Source organism: Ochotona princeps, chromosome 16 (assembly GCF_030435755.1).
Source record: "Ochotona princeps isolate mOchPri1 chromosome 16, mOchPri1.hap1, whole genome shotgun sequence".
NCBI classification, from domain to species: domain Eukaryota; kingdom Metazoa; phylum Chordata; class Mammalia; order Lagomorpha; family Ochotonidae; genus Ochotona; species Ochotona princeps.
In genome coordinates, this window is record NC_080847.1 from 16,764,080 (window position 1) to 16,784,977 (window position 20,898).

Sequence of the window (20,898 nt, forward strand, 5' to 3'; positions counted from 1 at the left end):
ATCGCAGAGCTCACAATTTGAAGACAAGGAATTCAAACCTAGGATATTCTGGAAAAAAATTTATTTCGAGATATTTTGAAAAGAACTAGGCCAGAAGGTTTATATAGAAGAACCAGGTAAAATTGACTTTCAGGTGAAGACTTACAGTACAGTCTGAAATGGTCTCTCTTGTTCTTTACCATTTGAGAAATCAACACCTTTCCACCCGTAAAGTGTGTGGAGCCTTTAATCTGAACTGGATGTTGGTTTTAATCAAGTATGCAGTTTTCAAGTTGATTTTACATAGCATAGACTCTTGGTGTGATGTAGAAATCGGACTGTAACACTGATAAAATTAAGTCCGAGAATCAGTGAAGGTGCCAGTAGCAGAAGAGCAAGGGGAAGGAGAAGACGGATAGTTTGGGGAGGAATATTTGAGTAAAAGGAGCAGGGTATGATATGCTTTGGGAAATTGACCTTTCATAATGGTTAAAAGTATGAATTTGGAAAATAAATACTTAGCACAAAAAAAGAGAAGGTAAGAAGTGACTTCCTAAAGAAAACAAGGTAGAGGGCGTGAAAGTTGCAGCGCACTTTGGCTGCTTGGATAAATCTACACCAGGACAAGGAACGGTATGACAGAGTCAGTCAGCAAAGAGACTGGAGAACGCATTTGAACGCATTCCTTCTCTTTGCTCTCTTCAAGTGGCTGTGTGAATTGTGTGCAGCCCCAAGCTGCCAACTTTCCTCATTAATTAATATCATAATTCTTTCTGTTTGACTTTGACGTATGAACACAGACACCGATGTTCTCCTCCTGTCATTCTCTGCTGTTCGCATAATTGGGCAGTTGGTTAAGTTAAAGTTGTCACCTGCTTTCAATATATTCAAAGTATAAGCAAACACAGTATCTCAAAAATCCTCAACCTTGAATTACCCCCAGGAACTTACACATCAAAATGAGCTTTCTGTGGATGATTTATTTGTGCATTTTCACCAATTCAGTGTTTATATTCCATACAAAGTCATGCTGTCCTATAAAGTACTGAAATTTTGAGTTACAGCAGTATAACATGGTGTGTCATTGGTAAATACCATTTGCCTAAACTTGTAGGATAATTTCAAATCCCCACCAGGAGAAAAAATATCAGAGGTGTATTTAACAGGGTAAGACATGATATGTGTCTTTGTGAGACATCATTAAATAGAATTTAGTAACCCAAAATGGTGTGGAGACATCAGAAACATGTTTTTGCTTTTATAAAAGCATTATCTATATGAATGGTACCGCTATATACAGAGAGAGAGAGAAATGAAAGAAATGAAAAAAAGGAAGGAAAAAGAGGGTGAAAGAAAAGAGAGAGAGAAAGAGAAAGGAAGGTAGGCAGGCAGGAAGAAAATGAAATGTTCCATCTGCTGATTCATACTCCTAAACATAACTTATAGCCGGGAACTTCATCTGTGTCTCCAACAGGGATATAGGGGCCTAAGTACCTGGCACTTCTGCTGCTCTCCAAGGTGCCTTAGCAAGGAGTTGAGCCAGAAGCAGAATAGCTGAGACTCCAAATGGCTCCAAAATGGGATAGCAGGGTCACAGGTGGCCACTTTACCAGTAATATCTCAACATTGGCCCCTATGTTTTTGTATTTCAAGATGATATTTAATATAGTATTTTTGTTTATTTCTTAATTTACTCCCTCAGTTTTTTAAATGAGTGATTGAATTCTTGTTATTCATGAGGTAGCTTCTTTCTTAATTGGAAATCTAGTTTCCAGCAGCACAATTAGATGAAAAGATCCCTGAATTAGAAGGATTTTTCTTTATAAAAGAAGTGGCTTTGACACCGTGGACTGGAGAATTCCTTGTAGGGTGTGTATGGTCTGCAAAACTTCACACTAGAGGTCAGGAAGCCCACATACCACCCACCACCGCCACCCACTGGTGAAAAGCACAGAGATTTGCATTTGGTGCAATAGGCAAGAGGCCACCTGCGATCTGGGATGCCAGCAGCTCTTAGAGAAAGACCTGGCTTCAAGCTCCAGCTGCATTCCTGACGTCAACGCCCTGCACCTTGCACCTTGGGAGTGAGCAGGTGAGGACTCCGCTGGCTGTGTCCCTGCCATCATAGGAGAAGCCTGCATCGAGTTCTTGGCTCCCCACTTCAATCTGGCACAGCCCTGAGTAGTGTGAAAATTTAGAAAGTGTGGAATCACACCACGTACACAAACAAGCTGTACTAAAGTGTAGTGAGACCTATGACCAGATTATGAGTTAATTCTTAGAGTGGCCTGTGCTTCCTGAGTCTTGATAGAGGAGTAAGAATTCACCAGACTAATAAGGAGAGAAAAGGCAGAAAAAATTGTTGAGAGAAACTGACATCATAGCATTAAAGAGGCTGCAGTGTGTTCTGTGTTGGGGGCATCAGCTGAATTTCAGTGTCTGCGTCTCTACGAGGAAATGAAAAAGGCAGAACGTAGTAGGGTGGGAAAAACAGAAAAATTCAAGCAACAGTTAGTGTACTGAATAGTTTGCAAAGTAATATTTCTTGAAGTCTGAGTTAGGGTTTCCTGGCAGATGAGAGAGAAAGAGAAACAATTTGCCTTTGGGATATTTAGACAATCTTTATTTGATTAGCTGAAGAAAACTCAAGAGAAAGCAACAAGTCTTTTGGGGGCTTTGTGGACATGGGGAGAAAATCCGATCAGTGCCAACACTGTTGAGCGCGTGGAGATCCCATAGATCACAGCAAACCCCCAGCACAGTGTCTGTGCTATTTGCCTTCCACCAAGTAAATTCTTCCCGTCACAGTAAGAGAGCCACCTTATATCTTAAATATACCCTATTTTAATAAAGCTATTTTATGGCCCATGAATTTATGTTGTTTGTCCACATGTATATAAAAGGAGGAAAAAAGCATTGAACAGGGTAGCAATCGTTGGGTGATCTGATTTGTCAACTTAAAGTCACAACATAAACATTTTACCTGCTGCTATATAGTGCACATAATCATTTTGAATGGCTGCTTCCTATTGATGGACCATTACTTCCTTAGTATAATCTCACAGTTGGATTTGGTGTTTTGTATGTACAGTTTCCCAGATTACATATAATTCTATTATATCTAAAAAAAATACGTTTTTGAAGATTGTTTTGATTTTCCATTGAATTAATCCCTCAAGGAGAATTTTTCCAGGCAGAATTAATAAACAAGGAGATATAAAGATTTTCTATGACCTATATAATGTGTGCCCTCATTTAGCATTATTTTAAGTACTCATATCACGGGTATAAACTCAGGAAACATCATCAGATCATTTTTGGAAAGAGCAAGGAGCTACACCAAAGAGCAAATGGTGAAATGGTGTCTGTCTTCCAGCCCTGCTGCTTGTGAAGTGACTGGCATGTAACTGGAGAGCCACTCCTATGCAGTACAGGGCAGTGGTGAAGACCCAGAGGTCTCCTTTCACAGGCTCCCCCCTTGGAAGGGGAGGAAATTGAGGGGCTGCAGAAGGAGTGCTAAGAGACTGCACACATCAGCCTTGGGGCTGTTGAAGAAGGTCTCATGGGGCAATCAGGCTCGGGCTGTTCCCCAGAAGACTCAGCAGGTTTATCCAACTGGGAAAGGATATTCCTGATCAGCAGTTGCAGTTAAGTGGACTGCAGTGATCAGCCTGCAGCGTGTCGGTTCTGGCTGTAACATCTGCCGGACTTTCCTGCAGGAACACAACACTGGGTCCCCGGGCACGTGCCTCAGCCAAGTTCCCAAGTGTCTGCTGTAGGCTTATCCTGTCTGAGGATAGGACATTCCAACTCTGCTGATTACAAAATCTGATTTCACAATTGTTCATATCTAAAGTCTCTAAATATCATTCGTTCCTTCCACTCAGAAATGTAGCCATGGATGAAGTGGCTACTGAATCCCAGGATGATGGAGAGGCTGGGGACAGATTTAACTTTAGGAAAAGGGGGTGTTCTCTGATTCTGGGGAGATAGAGGTGGGAAGGAGATAGACAAGTGTCAAGGATGTTAACTTTGTTTAGGAGTGTAAAACTGGATCATCTTTGGTTTAGAGCTTTGCAGAACTAGGTCAGGAGAAGCACCATAATGTGTTCCAGACACATGACAACAGCATGGCAGGCAGATGCTTGCCTTGAAAGAGCGAGCCCTCGCCAAGCATTTGGTAATTCAGTGTCATCCAGAGTGCAAACTAGAAAGTCACTTCCTTGGAATTAGGAGTTATTTCTTTGCTTCTTTGCTGCAATCTTACTTTTTACTCATTGTTTGTTGATTCACTGTATCTCCTCTCATTCAGTTTTTTTTTTTAATTTTTTGTCAATATTCTGTGGTGTTTCTATTGACAACTATTTTACAGAATGTGATGAGAGGGCCCGGCTGCGTGGCTTAGCAGCTAAAGTCCCCGCCTCGAAAGCGCCGGGATCCCATATGGGCGCCGGTTCTAATCCTGGCAGCTCCACTTCCCATCCAGATCCCTGTTAGTGGCCTGGGAAAGCAGTCGAGGACAGCCCAGAGCATTGGGACACTGCACCCACGTGGGAGACCTGGAAGAGGTTCCAGGTTCCCGGCTTCGGATTGGCGCGTACTGGCCCGTTGCGGTCACTTGGGGAGTGAATCATCGGATGGAAGATCTTCCTCTCTGTCTCTCCTCCTCTGTGTATATCTGGCTGTAATAAAAAATGAATAAATCTTTAAAAAAAAAAGAATGTGGTGAGAAATTATTTTTGTATTGAGTTTTTAGACATTTTTCAGTGACTAGTTTGGGCAACTTTAGTGTTATTTGAGGTCCACCTTAGTTATACTGTCATGCTCCGAAAGTTATCCATTAGTCATATTCCAAGTCTCAGCAGTTGATTTGTATGTTTTCATGACCAAACAGTTCAGTAACTGGATATTAAATAGTCAGTGGCTTTTGTTCTTTGAAGAACTGTTCATTCTACCCTGTAAAATAATTGAGTGCTTTCTCCTTTATAATTCCTGTTATGAACTGATTGTCAAAATTCTCTTGCTTCTTATCAGCCTGTAGATTTTGAAACCAAAAGAGTGTATAACTTGAGGGTGGAGGCAACCAATGTGCACATTGACCCAAATTTCATCAACAATGGACCCTTCAAGGATGGTGCAACGATCAAGATCACAGTTGAAGATGCTGATGAGCCCCCCATGTTTTTGGCCCCAAGTTATATACACGAAGTCCAAGAAAATGCAGCAGCTGGCACTGTGGTTGGAAGAGTTCATGCCAAAGACCCTGATGCTGCCAACAGTCCAATAAGGTATAGTTTTATTTTAAGGACAAGGTTGGGGATTTTTATAGCCAGTAGTTTTGACAAAGTCCTGTAGAAAGCATGCCCCTGAGTTGTGAAAAGATTCAAGTTTATTAGGCCCAATGGGGTGTAAACAAGGGTCAGACTATAACAAATGGGCTCAACTCACGTTTGGATATGCCATTTAGGGTACACAATTTTGTCCAGAACAGATTTCCTGGTGTCTACTTGGTTGTATAATTTGTCGCTTGTTCTGTCTATCTGAAGGAAGTGTGGTGAAGTATAAATGGTGATTGTAAAATAATTTTAGTAATCACAATTTACTGAACTCCTTCCTCTGCTTCATTGCCTTACTAGATGCATTAGATCTACAGTTCAACTTATCTCCTCCATTTTATTGTTGTGTGAATGATGATTCCCCAAAATAGGAAAAAATTGGAACTCTACAAGATCAAATGACTTGTGCTCAATATGACACAGCTAATAGTCAAGTGGGAAGGGAGGCAAACTGCAGTCTGCTGCAGTCTGCTTTGAGACACACTGAAGTGCCAAACTCACACATAGCACTTTCATCAATGTCAATATAACATACATAATATGAATACATATATGTATATACATATATATGTATATATAAATTAAACAGCTATGTAGATTGACTTAGAAAAGTGTTGCAAAACCCTGATTCTGCTTTTGAATCCCCAGATTGAGTTATTAACCAATGAAGTTGATGCTGGAGATGAGAGGTTAGTGGGAATGAGGCTAAGAAGTGTCTTATATCATAGATTCATGATAATCACAGTGTAGAAATTCATCATTGCTTGAAACATACTGGATCAGAATCTAGCAGGCATGCATATTTTTATCAGCACTCTTCCTTGTTTGCCCCAATTCCATCATCTTCTTTCTGTCATGGTTTCCTTGTATCTAGTCTCCTAATGACCTGTCTCTCCTTGCTGTAATCAGGTCATTCTGAAAACAATGGATATCTAACGCCACATTACATCCTGGTTAAAAAAAAATTCAGTGATTGAGTTGTTCCCCATTGCCTTTCAACTCTAAATAAGTTCAACTATGGCTTAAAGATCTCCTTCAGACTCCACCACTTGACTCTCATCCTCTAAAACATGTCTGCTTTGTGCCAAACCTTGTCTTTTACCTGTTCTTCCTTCCAGGGGGAACTCTCTCCCTTTCTACTTTGTTTTTGCTTTCACTGTCTCTATTTCCAATTAGGTAGCACCTCCTCTGGGAGCTCTGCTAGAACTCAGGAGAGATGGGTCAGATGTCCCTTCCCAGGGGCTCCCACCTTATACCACACAACAACCACATCACAGTGACACCTTACATTGTGCTTTGTCCTCACTACAAGGCATATTCGCAGTGGGCTGGGTAGGTGAGGAGCCAACAAATTAGTTGCAGGCAAAATTCAGGCACCATGTTTTCCCTTCTTTTCCTTCCTTTCTTCCTCCCTTCCTCCCTTCTTTCTTTCTCTTCCTCCTTCCTTCCCTCCCTCCCTTATTCCTTCCTTCCCTCCTTCCTCCCTTTATTTCTTTTCCTCCTGTGTTCTGTCCCTCTTAGCTTTCTTTTTTTCTGCTATCAAAAGCTCACATATCATCAAACATAAAATCCATCCATTGAACGTAAACAATCCATTAGTTTCTAATGAGTTTTACAGGATTGTTCATGAGTGTTGAATTCAAAATAATTTTATTGCCCTCAGAAGAAACCTCATACTCATTAACAGTAGTTTCCATGTCTGCTCCCCTTGCGGCTCTTAGTAACTGCTAATCTGCTATGTCTTTATATGCTTGCCTATCTGGACATTGCATATAAATGAGATGACACAATATATGGTCTTATTTAACTGCATTTTTTCCAGTTAACATATTGTTGAGGTTAACCCATGCTGCATAATATATCAGTATTTATTTTTATTGGTAAATATTATTCCATACACACACACACATACAAACACACACACACTGTATTCAGTTTACTGTGTATTAGTTGGATGAATATTCGGATTGTTTTTGTTTTGAGTTGTTAAATGTAATGCTACTATGAACATTCCTATGTATTTTTTCTGTGATATACATTTTATTTTTCAAGGGAGGTGGTTATATACCTAGAATTGAAATTGGTGAAACATGCACATTCTTTGCGATTTTTAATTAGTCTGTGTAATTTTAATTGTCCAATATAAAAAGATTTATTTATTTTACATATTTAATTATTCTGGATACAATACTAACATGCAGACTTCTGAGAAATGGCCAAGTGGCTTTCCTCAGTGAGTGCACCAAGTCACCTTTGCATCAGTACCATATAAATGCTTGGATTCCCTGCGTTCTCAGGAACAATTACTGTTATAGGTCTTTACTTATTTATTTTTTTTACTATAGAGATCCTAGTGGGCCAGAATGATACATCCTTAGGGTTTTGATTTATATTCTCTTAATGGTTAATGATGTTGAGCATCTTCCTATGTGTTTAGTGGTCACATGATTCATTACAATGTTGTTTATGACTGTCTTTGCTGCCTTTGTGCTACAAGGACAGAGTTGAGTGATAGTGACTGAGACATCTGCTTTACAGCCCAGAATCCTCGCTTGCTGAAACTTTACAGAACTTCATTGTCCCATTAAACAGACTACACACCACTAGTGAATACTTCACACGTTTATCAAGTAAAAATAACCAAAATGACAGTATGATTAAGTTTCAAATCTGAGTGTAAGTTGTATGATACATGATAAAAGTGATAACATCTCATTCATTATACTGAATGCATATCCAGTCTCTTCGGGATAAGAGATATCCATATCCAAAATGAAAAAAAAATACAACAGACTGTTCATAGAGACTGTTTTATGTGTATTAAGAAAGTGGTGACAATGCTGAAAGATTTTCCAAGTATTAAGTATTGTTTAGTCATCTTTGCATCTTTGAATATTGTCCTATTTGGGAAAGAGAAAAAGTGACTATTTACTGAGCATTTTCTTATCCTTGATCGAGACATTTGATTGTCATTTAATCCTCACAGATATCCTTTGAGTCTGTTATTATTATATGATGGAAAGGATGGGAAAACTGGGCCTTAGAGGGATGAAATGACTTCTTTAAAACCTCAACACTAGTCCGTACTGGATGCTGTGAGTCCATTCTTATCTAGTGGCCTCTCATAGAAAGGCTTCCAAGGAGTTTTGGTTGCTGTGTTTTCTCTGAGCAGAAAGGCATGTTGCATTTTGAATGGTGACCTTTGTAAAGTCAGCTTTAAGCTGCTTGAAAAGGTTCTCAGTGTGAATGTTAAATGAGCTATCTTTGGGTGCACTAGCAGCTTTTTTTTTTTTTTTTCCCTTTTCTTTTTTTTTTTTTATTATTATTATTAATTTCATTGCATTATGTGACACACATTTTTTTTTTTTTTTGCACTGGAATTCCCCCCGCCCCTCCCCAAACCCTCCCCCTCCCACAGTGGATTGCTCCACCCCGCTGTATTTCCATAGTTCAAACTCAGTTGAGATTCTTTCATCGGAGGTTTTGACCAATCGTAAAGTCCAGCATCTAATTGTCCTGGCAAATTCAACGGCTTCCTGGTGAGACCATCTCTGGTCCAAAGGCAGAACCAGCAGAGTATCATCCCAATCAAGTAAAAAACTCAACCCAATATTTACAACCATTTACAGCATTATGGCATTAATTGACATGGTATTGATTAACCAATATGTTACTAGGAAAATGCATGTTCTCGACCACAACCTGTGACTTCCCCATAGACATTTCAACTTTGGTTTACATTCAACCATGGTCTATATACCTTAAAATGGCTATAGATTGCTATTCAGCTGTCTCTTGTCTTTTTCAATGTTAGTATTTAGCATTTTATAGCATTGAAGCATGATTTTGCTGAACCTGGCTGTTTTTCGGGTAGTCCAACTCTATAACTTTAACAGGACAAATGTCAACAGTTCAGGTGAATATTTTGGGAGGGGTGTGCAGAGAAATCCTCAACACCCCAGAGAGGAGTATCTGATCTTTGTGTCCCACCCAGTGAGTCACAAGTGCTTCCCGGCTGGCCACTTCCTGTCTGCTTCCAAGCCTTCCCATCTGTTCTCTGTCTGTCTATTCTAACTTGTTTGTTCGTGTTTGTTATGAGAGGTTTCTGGAGCAATCCTGATGGTCCTTATAAAAGAGAGTGGGGACCCCAAGTTGGAAGCAGGCAAGGGCCAGAGGAAGCTCCCCTCCCTAGTTCCGAAGGCACTAGCAGCTTTTTGAAGAGCAATGACATCAAGACCCATACAGAAACTAGTCATTTCCTGCACACCTCATTGTTTTCAAGGATCCACAACTGCAATTGATTATATGGGTCATGTTTACAGTGGTGACAGTTTTGTGTGTGTAGGCAGTTTCCTGCCTGTAATTATCCAAGCATGTTAAGTACCTTGTTTGATCAGTCCCCACCTCCATTCACTTGGGTCTCTGATATGAAAATTTGCAAAAAAAAAAAAAATTATAAAGGAACACTTGAGCTTTTTATTCTGCAGAGCTTCTACTTCTCAGAACCTAGTTACCTAGTTTTTTCTCTTTTTCTCCAAGAGAATGAGTGTCCTGGAACATACAGATAAGGCCATGTATGTCACCCAAACTCTTTTTTATTTGGACAGTATGTTTATCTGATGTGCTTTTCTCATACTTGCTGTAGAGCTGAACACATTTTTCATTAGCATATCATCTCCCTTTTGCTTCTATGCCTCAGATTTCTTCATGCCTCAGATAATACCGTACCTTGTCTGCTAAACTTTGACCACTGTTTATGCAATGGAAAATGGTCCCTCTGGGGCTCAGCATTTTAGCTTTGACCTTTCTTCCTCTGTGCCCACTCAGTCACACGGTTTTCACTCTCACTGCGATTGAAGTGAGTCAATGTTCCATATTCTCTGCAGCCAGAATGAGTTTTTTTCCTGTGTTCCACTTTCTCCTTCTCAGGCACTTAGGCTAGAAATTATCCAAGACTCTACCAGTTTTCCACAGGTATACAGTATCACCGGAATCCTCCTAGTATTTTCTATAGCACGTAATTTTGCCTTCCTTCTGTCACCCCATATCTAACTCTAATTATTTTATACAATAAACATTATATCAGATCCTTAAATTTATTCTTCTTGCACTCATACTAGAAATATTTTTGGTTGTTATTAACTGAAACAATAAAGTTGCATAGATTTCTGTAATACCCTGCAATGCTTTGATACATGTCTGTACTGTGATGTAGAATAAGGGCAAACATATTTCAATATTCTCAATCACTGAATGTTTCTTGATGGTGAGCCTACTCACACTCTTTTATTTTTGCTTTTTCTTTTTTTGAGAAATATAAAATCTGCTCTGCTTCTGTGCTGTCTTGCTTGGACCATCTCATGCACCCTGCCTTATCAATCACCTTGATAGAGTGATTTCGTTCATTTGCATCTGGGCTCAAAGGCTGCTGACGTTTCTCTCTGGCTCTAGAAACCAAGCCACACCATAACATGTGAAAGCTCAATGGCCTCTCCTTGGTATGCAGCAGCAGCAACAACAATGGCAGGGAGTAGGGCACTGTACACTTTGTGTGAGGCACCAGGCTGTGTGCAATGAGCAACTAGGATTTTACTGAATTCTCACGGAGAGCATAGAAGACACTCTAGCACTCCAGTTCGAAAGATAAATAAGCTGGACTTCAGTGATCTCAATGGCTTGTCCAGTATTATTCAGATTATATGTGATAGACAGTAAAGTTTACCCTGGGGCTTTCCAAATCCAAAATCCATGTTCCTGGCTTCTGTGGAACAAAGCATTAATAATCTTCCTTGCTGGGGCTCGGTGGTGTGGCCTAGTGGCTAAGATCCTTGCCTTGATCCCATATGGCTGCTGGTTCTAATCCCGGCAGCTCCACTTCCTCTCTGTCTCTCCTCCTCTCAGTGTATCTGACTTTGTAATAAAAATAGAATAAATCTTTAAAAAATAATAATAATAATCTTCCTTGCTTTGTGTGTGTTGTCATTCCAACTAGCTAGGGAGCCCCATCTTGCCAGGGAAAGGCATCTGGATTTTGTTTTGTGTTTCCTGCCTTCTGCACAATGCTATCTACCAAGCCCTAGTCACTGAGTCCTGCTGTTTTTATGTGGAAGGGTGCTTATCCTCCCTGTGTCCTGTGTTTACAAAGCCCAGGGACATTACGGATGAGCTTAAGTTATGTATGCTGCAAAGTGTGTGTGACGGGTCATTCCTTTTCATGAAAGAATGAGGGCTTCAGTTGAGATCTGAGCTACAATATTTGCCACCCTGAGCTACTAGAACATTTGCAAATCTTGTATTTTGTCAGCTACAGGTCCTTAGGCCCACTGGTTTCCACAACCTTTGCAACCACTAACATTTCTTGATTTTTGACCTCCCTCTGGACTTTAGGCTTTGTTTTAAGAAATCACAGCAAGACGTTTACCAGCATAAGCCAGTCACTTGTGGAGGTCTGCATATTCCCCGAATTAGCATAGCTATCTTGGGATTATAGTGGAGAGTCAAGGTAACGGCTTTGACACCCAACAGACCCTTGAAAACCACAGCTCACTCCTTCCTACTCTCTGGGTACACTGGACATGTTATTTTACCTTACTGCCCTCAGTAAAGGTCACGCTTCTTCCCCTGTTTCCCATCTCATTCTTTCCATTCTCTTGAACCTAATAGTATTCTGGAAGTTCTTTCATCTTGTGTTGATTAAAGATAAACTCACAGTGGGCAAGAGTAACAAAAACCTTCATGTTATGCTGTTGCTGAAGTCATCAAAGTATGGGAACAAAGCCCTACAAATCAGTGGCCAAGCCTGCTTGGCATCTTGCACTATAGAACCCACAACTATGCTGACAATCCTAAGACCAAGGAAACACAATCACTCAAAGTAGTGTTTTTCTTTGAATACAGAGGAAACTGATTTTTAGAGTATGAAGTGAGTCTTCAAGATAAATTTAGATAAACTTGAACTTATTTAATATTTCATATGCAAAAATCCAGCAAGGGTTTGGAACATGGTGACTTTCTGAGTAGTTTGGGAGCAAGCAAAACATTTCCCAAATGCAGTATCATAAATATGCAGATGATGGGTGATTGTAGTAAATATGGAGAAATATGCAACTTGTTATTATGCTTCTCAATCAAATATGCTAAACAGTTCTTTCATTCATTGTAATGAAAAAAGGATTCTAGTTTGGTAAAAAATGATTTCTATAAAAGACTCATGCATGGAGTTTGAAAAGTAAATTTGATTAAAAAGAAATCCCAGCTCTCAGTGATTCATTGAAAAAGTTGCTTTAAATATAGCAGGGATAAAATATTCAAATATTAAGCTGCTCTCAATGTCTTGGTCTAATTGCTTCATTTGCATTCTGCTTAGGTATTCAATCGATCGTCATACTGACCTCGACAGGTTTTTCACTATTAATCCAGAGGATGGTTTTATTAAAACTACGAAACCTCTGGATAGAGAGGAAACTGCCTGGCTCAACATCTCTGTCTTTGCAGCAGAAATCCGTAAGCACTGTCTCCTAAGGGTTTTATTCCACTTTACCCAATTATGATCTTTTAGACTCTTTCTATATCCTAGAAAAGCTGAAATGGATATTTTTTAGTCTCAAAAATATTTTCCAGTCATTAATGTTTATTTTTGCCAGTCTAATAAGATAATTCGGCAAATAAAAGTGCTTTCATTTTCTTTAGCAGAATTGGGTACACACTTGGCAAGACCACAGATAGCCCTAATGACTAATGGATTTCCCACTCCATTTGAGCACTAGGTTTCTGTTGAACTCAGAGGAAAGTAGGCTTAGAGCCAAGACTTGCAGATTTTGGTTTATTTGTAGATTGAAGGTTCTCAAACTTCCTGGTTTTGCATTATGTTTCCCATGCATCTCATAGATGCCTTTTTATAACAGAGATGTCTGGGTCCATTTTCCGAGTCTCTGGTTCCTTAGATCTGTTGTGGGGTCTGACAATTTCCATGTCCAAGCTCCAAGATGCTGCTCTGGGGAGTTCACTTTGAAAACCACCTTGATAGATTTTCTCTGGGATAGGCAGGTTCCATTGTAAGTCTTCGGATTTACTCAGTGGGTATGGCAATTAGGTATGATTTATACTGGCCAAATATTGGCCATTTTCCCTAGGCCATCTCCTTCCCAATGAATTTAGCAAACTGCACTCTCTAGATGGCTTTTATGCCAACAGCACCTTGCCCTGTATTGCCCAAGTACCTGGTTGGAGTTTACTCCCTAGAATAAACTTAAGCCAGTGCAGTTCTCTCTCTAGCATTTGTTCACTCTGCATTCTCTCCTCGTAGACAACCGGCACCAAGAAGCCAAAGTCCCCGTGGCCATTAGGGTCCTTGATGTGAATGATAATGCTCCCAGGTTTGCCGCCCCTTACGAAGGCTTCATCTGTGAGAGTGATCAGACCAAGCCACTTTCCAACCAGGTAACCCTGCTTTTCCCTCCTCTGGCTGCGAGCAATCTATTTGGAAGTAGAGTTTGCTTTGGAAAGCATCACCTGGGTGTGTCCCTTGCTGCCCAAAGTTTCAGAGCCCTAGATTTGCTCTGAAGCTACATTCTCTAATTAAAATCAGGTCTTTTATCCAGCCAGGAGTTTTTGAATAAATGATGTGCCAATGTCAGCATGATTTATTTATGGGCCACCTTTCTTTTTCAGCCAATTGTTACAATTAGTGCAGATGACAAGGATGACACAGCCAATGGACCAAGATTTATCTTCAGCCTACCCCCTGAAATCATTCACAATCCAAATTTCACAGTCAGAGACAACCGAGGTTCGTACTAAGGTTACTATGCTTCGAGACATAGAAATGGAAAACAAATCGCTTTTATATTGCACAACACACATATTTTCACTATTCTTAATGATGTTTTCCTGTTGAAGAACAAACAAGAAATGATAATGCTGCATCTATTTTGACATATGGGATCATGTGATGCATAGGAATAACAGCGTCTAATTTTTATTTTGTTTCTTATTGTCTTTGATGTTCATGAAGCTGTGCAAAAACCAAGTGGGGAAGCTTATAGGGTCAATATGCAAGCAATTCCATATATCTTCTTTTTATTTTTAAGAGATTACTAAAGCATTGGGGGTTGGGGGCTTTTGCTTTATGCATAATGATGTAAATTAATATTTGAAAGAGATTAATCAAACCTTGTAAGTTTATGTAATCTTTCCTCTGGCCTTCCCTTTCAAACATAGGTTTCATGTACTATTGCTAAGTATATAGGCTGATAGCCTAGTGCCTAAGAGTATCTGCAGAATTGTTGCTTGAAGGATGTGTTACAAAGCAATTTCAGATCGTTCTTTAACCACATTAAATATTCTGTCTGCTCCACATTTCATCAGTCAGAAGAGTAGTAAACTTGCAGATTATTCGTAAGTCTCCAGGTGAATGCAATCCCTTGCCAAACTTGCTGGGAGATTCAGGGGCCAGGAAAAAGTTTTGTGATTCTCAGCATGTTGTTGTTGCTATATACATTATTCCGTAGTGAACATTGTTCACATAAGCCTGTGACAAAGCCACCCTGTAAACACAGGGAGAGAAATACCACCATATAGCCTGTAAATAAAAGGAGGCTTTCTAAGTAGAAGTGTTTTTTTTAAAAAAAATTATTTATTTTTATTGCCAAGTCATAAATATATATATATATATATATATATATATATATATAGAGAGAGAGAGAGAGAGAGAGAGAGAGAGAGAGAGAAACAAGAAACAGAGAGAAATATCTTCCGTCCGAAGATTCCCCAAGTGACCGTGATGGCTGGAGTTGAGCCAATTCGAAGCTATTAGCCAGGAGCCAGGAGCCAGGAGCCAAGGCTTTGAGCCATCCTTGACTGCTTTCCCAGGTCATAAGCAGGGAGCTGGATGGGAAGTGGGGCTGCCAGGATTAGAACAGGCACCCATATGGGATCCTGGCGCATTCAAGGTGAGGACTTTGACCACTAGGTCACATTGCCGGGTCTGTCCTTGGGTTATCTTAACATCATTGTAACTAGGACATTAATGTATCATTTGCATTCTATGGATGAGGCAAATGGGCAGAATACTGTCAGGTAACATACACCCAATCAGCCAGCCAAACAGGAGTTAAAGCTGGGTTTTACTCCTCAGACATTCCAGTATCATTTGCTACATACAGACTTAGCCATTGTAAATTACTCTGTTGCTGACAAGTAGAGATGTGTTTCCTAAACTGCTTGGATTTTCAGAGGACATAACTTGACACACCTTATTGGTTATCGCACGGAGTTGAGTGTCTTATTATGGGCCAACCACACACATGGTGACACTGTGACACTGTGTTACAATAGAAGCTTTTCTCCTCTGAGATCTTCATTAATACAATGAATTTTCTATTAGGAGCCAAAGTATGAAGGGAGTTCAATGTGGAGTCATGGATTTTAAGTAAATCTTATCAAATATGGAGCTATTAATTAGTGTTCTTTATTTTTGTATGTGAGCTAATTTTTTTCCATATACCTGCTGGCTTTGGTTAATGTGCACATGTGAGCCAAAACCCTTCAAGACATAATTCTGCAAAGTGCTAAAGCATATGTGTAGTTCTCAGCCAGAATCAGCCAGCAGCACTTACATCTGGGGTGATACCCATATGTACTATAAACATTTCCTTTTTAGTAATGGATATTTTTCAATACAAACGAACTTTGCCAGGTAGTGAGCATTTCCTAAGAGTGTACTGAACTACCTTGAACAAGGTAGCATAATGCTAAGTCATATACGTTTGTATCTGAGTTCATGAAATTGTTTGCCTCACCTTGAGCTTACTGTTTTCCAAGTTAGTTTCTAATCCACCTACAAACTGCCATACTTCCCCACCGCAAAATTAAGTCATCTTTCTGATGAAGAAATATTTGCATGCTATATCCGGTTTATCCAACATAAGGTGCTTTTTTCCAGTTGTTACAAAATATTGATGTTCATGTATGCTTCTATCTCTGTCTTATTTGTTATCTATTTGCATTTTTGGATCATCCTGTATAATTTTGTTGACTAATTTAGTTAATACCTATCTAGTCCTTGTTATATACCAAATACAGTTCTCAGTGTTTTGGAAACATGGATTAATTTACTCCACTGTGACAATCCTATAAAGTTGGTGCTGCGATGATCTCTTTTACAGGCAAGGAAACGGAAGTACAGAGACTGAGTAGCTCACCCAAAGTCACACAGCTGAATGGCAGAGCTACGATATGAATGTTTTTCATATACGATTAATCTGCAGACAGTGATGCATTGGCGTCTCCTCTCTTGGCAGTAGGTTTTCATATATGCTGAGAACTTTCACAAATTTTATGTTTTTAACTCACCTGGAGAGCATGTCATGTATTGTTTCCAAAGATTCTGAAACTTCTATCTGTGTGTTGTTACAACCCCTAACTTAAACAGTGAGGTGTGTGTATTCACTTCACTACAATGAAATATTTGATACAGGCTACTTGTGAAAAAGAAGACATTTATTTAGCTCATAGTGTGGGAGGCTTGAAGTCCAAATGACAAAGCACAGGCGTGATACAGGGGCTACCCCCTTGCCTACATCATGCCTCATAGAATAAATAGCAATGACAGCAGTGATGCAGAAATAAGCAGGTGACTGCTTCTAGAAAGAACAGGAGACAGAGCTGAATCCCATGATTCTCTCCAGAGGATGTCCCAGTTAACACAAGGACTTCCCACTATGCACTTCCATGTAAAGATCCACATACCTCCCAGTGCTGCCACCCAGGGACCTAGTGCAGGAACCTTTAGTGAGTCATAAACCATACTGTAGGGTTTGTTTTTGGTTATATTTCCAGCAAAGTCTGTGCTCAGTAATGCACCCCTTCCGTAAACACCTCACTTTATTAGTTTTTACTCACTGTTCCTATTTCATTTCCATCATCTCCTTTCTGTTTGTGTCCATAATCTTATTTACTTGACATTAACTTCTGAAAACATTATACTAAGACATATTGTTCTCTAAGGGGTGGGGGTATAAATATTTTGTTTCCTCCCAGTGCTTCCAAGATGCATTTATATTTTCAAGATTATGTTACCATGGACTAGCCAACTCATTGTGCAATCTGTCTCTCCAACTCCCCCAAAGAACACAAGAATCCTCCTATTGAACTACTGCTTTTGAAGGGAATTGCTAGTTTTTAAGAAAAATTACTTTATTAACTATGGCAAACAGTTAATAAAAACTCCCATGCTTAGAGCTATTACAGAATCTTAAAGCAAATACAGTCCTATAATTATCATTTAGTAGAGTTTCTATTAGCTCCTAAAAGTAATCACATATTGAAGTAATCCAAAAGGAGTAATCACATTCCACTTCCTATTAATAGCCTACTGAGTTACCACATTTCTCGGCTGAGACTGTTTTCCATAGAAAACATGAGATAATGGTTAATATCATGCTGAGTAAAAGCATCAAGTTGCTTTCTCCTTGAGTGTCTATACCCATTAGGCCCAGTAAATAATCAGTGTTGTGTTTACCTAAACTTAGCCTAAGTTTTCAGCATCTTTAAAAATGTAAGAGGGGAAGCTATCGTAATAATACAAGTCTTTTATTGCACTTTTATTGTACTTTGTTGCACAACTTCAGACAGGCACAGGAAAAGTACCACACTGTTTTTTGTTTTGTTTTGTTTATACAATCAACGTTGAAGTCTGTCTTTGGTGATTACTTTCAAGAATGGCATTGTTTGTTCCCATAAAGAATTAGCAAGTACACCCAGGTTTTGAGACAGATTTAATTTGAAAATGCCAGACTTATGTCTAAAAACCAAGAAACAAATAATAAAGTTTAAAAATGCAAGATTAAAGAAAAAAAGACTGAGTGTAACCACTCTGTCCTGTCCTAGCTCTCTGTGGGTTGGTAAACCTTTTCACAGCTATTGTTTTGCCCAGTTTTCCACATATGCCCATTTCCCTTGGGTGGGGCTATGGCTTATTCTTGCCTCATTTTTAAATGAGGCAAGAATCTGAGGTATCAGAAGGATCAAATGAATTGCCCAGGGTCATCCTGCCAGTATGTTAAACTAAGTTTGAGTATTTGAATGCCCCTCCCCCCTTAAGCATGAATACATTAAACAGTGAGTATAAAACTCAAGTCTTTTCTAGTTAATTATCATCGGAAATCTTTTGTTTTCCCTGTAGTCAAATAATAACAATTCTCCAAAGAGAAAAGTTCTGAAATTCAGTTAATCAATCCAGGATTTCAGAGCAAGTGAAAACAGAGGACAAATTACTTCAATTTCCATTTTAATCACTGCCTTAATACTTGTAGTAAAACAGATTTGCAAAGAATTTTATAATATTATTCTATTGCATAATTAATGCATATTCCTTGTAGGAAAATTAGGACATACAAACAAGCAGAAATAAGATTAAAGTATAATAAAATAACTTAATAATATGCTACTCAGCAGTAATCACTGTTGCTTTGTGTATTCTTCTAATACTTTGCTTTACATATATTTCTTTCAGAAATACAGTTGTAAAATGCATGTCCACTGTTTTCCGTCTTCATAATTAATATGTATCTTTTAGTTTTAAATGTTTACTTATTTATTTGAAATACACAACAATCCTGAGATACAGAGAGAGAGAGGTCTATTTGGGTCTTCCGTGGGAGTGATAGCGACCGAAGCATTTGAACCATCCTCCACTGCTTTCCCAGCTGTAGCAACAGGGAGCTAGATCTGAACTGGAGTAGCTGGGACTCAGAAGCAATGCTCCTATGGGATTGGGACGTCATAGGAAATTACTTAACCTGTTGTGGCACAATGCCAGGCCCAGCTTTTGCCCGTTTCTGAAGTTAAGCCTGTATCCGTTTGTGACTGATTTGAACAACAACCTCTTCTTCCATTTATGTTATTAACCTTTGATTACCACATAGATTTACTACATATTAGTCCTTTCTACGTTATTTGTTACATAGATGTCCTTTTAGCTCTGCTTGAGCTGTGTTTTGTATAGAACTTGCATCTTTGTGTCAGCTCTTCTGTATTTGATATAATCTTTAGGAATACTTTAATCATCCAAAGTTTTAACAATACTTACCTGTTATTATTCTTATCTATTTTGACCATTTCAGTGTTTTATTAATGTTAAGAGATTAATCTCCCCATTTGTTACCTATTTCACCAATAACATTTATGAAAGAATCAGTCATTTCCAACTGAATTTTTATAAAAACTTGATTCTGCATGATATATGATTGCTGTTTTTAGGTTTCATATTTTGTCTACTCTGACACCAGTACTAGTATCATATCTTTCCCTTAATGGTTGCATATATAACCCTAACCCTAATCCTGGCATAATTTCTTAATAGCTCTGATTTTCTTGCTGTTATCTGTATTTTCTTTATTCCTCCAGATATGAATTAGAATTATTTTTTCAGGTTCCTGGAAAATATGTTTACGAATTTTATTGACTTTTTCTAAAATTTATCTGTAGATATAAGAACAAAAAAATTTAAATATCCTTCTTTTCCAGAAAGGCGCTGTGACATTCAATGAATGAATTCTCCTTAATTTTCATCTTGGTTGCTTTGCAGCTATGTTCCTTTTAATTCTATGCATGTATTATGAAGTTCTGGCTAGCTATTTTATATTTAGGATACTCTTGTATATTTTTAATTTATGATTTCCATTTTTTTCTGGCTGTGTGATTTCAGTCAAATATTTTATGCAATTTCATTTGCTCTTCTTTTAATTTCTTTTTTATACTTTTTCTAGTGGCTGTCCTAGAGTCTAAAATACATGTTTGCAACTATTAGAGTTCACTTTCAAATAGCTTGATGTTGTTTTATGAAGGATACACATAATTTACGATAAGAGTAATCTGAATTCTTCCCACCCCTCCGGCTTATTGTATCATTATAGCCATTCTTGCTACTCATAAATAAGCATTTGTGCGTGATTTGGTGAATTGGAACATCGTATTATTTTTTTTTTAAAGATTTTATTATTATTGGAAAGCCGGATATACAGAGAGGAGGAGAGACAGAGAGGAAGATCTTCCATCTGATGTTTCACTCCCCAAGTGAGCCGCAACGGGCTGGTGAGCGCCAATCCGATGCCGGGACCAGGAACCTCTTCCAGGTCTCCCACGCGGGTGCAGGGTCCCAAAGCATTGGGCCGTCCTCGACTGCTTTCCCAGGCCACTAACAGGGAGCTGGATGGGAAGTGGAGCTGCCGGGATTAGAACTGGCGCCCATATGGGATCCCGGGGCGTTCAAGGCGGGGACTTTAGCCGCTAGGCCACACCGCCGGGCCCGGAACATCGTATTATTAAACTTTGTCATTTTAAATGCCAAGCTTGTTATTCCAAACAATCATGTGGTAAAGTATAGGGTGAAAGTACAGGGTTTAGTGATAAAATTCTTCACTCTGCTCTTCATCTTTAAAAGGGGAATGATTTTAGTCGTTATTTCTGAATAGTTGACATGTAATTAATTTTATTACTGCTTTTAAATAAATGTCAAATGCTGCACCATTTCTAATTCATGAATTGCAGCTCTGCTTTGAAAGATAAAGATACCAAAATGACA

General features: G+C 39.0%; 1 protein-coding gene across 2 annotated transcripts in view; it reads left to right on the forward strand.

Moving 5' to 3' along the window:
- The window catches only part of CDH11 (cadherin 11), a 151,635-nt gene that overhangs the window by 117,575 nt on the left and 13,162 nt on the right, over positions 1–20,898 (forward strand). For both annotated transcript variants that reach the window (XM_058674509.1, XM_058674510.1), the window contains exons 8-11: positions 5,014–5,267; positions 12,682–12,818; positions 13,621–13,754; positions 13,986–14,103. In XM_058674509.1, the coding sequence (XP_058530492.1) occupies positions 5,014–5,267; positions 12,682–12,818; positions 13,621–13,754; positions 13,986–14,103 (643 nt within the window). The remainder of the gene's footprint in view (positions 1–5,013; positions 5,268–12,681; positions 12,819–13,620; positions 13,755–13,985; positions 14,104–20,898) is intronic.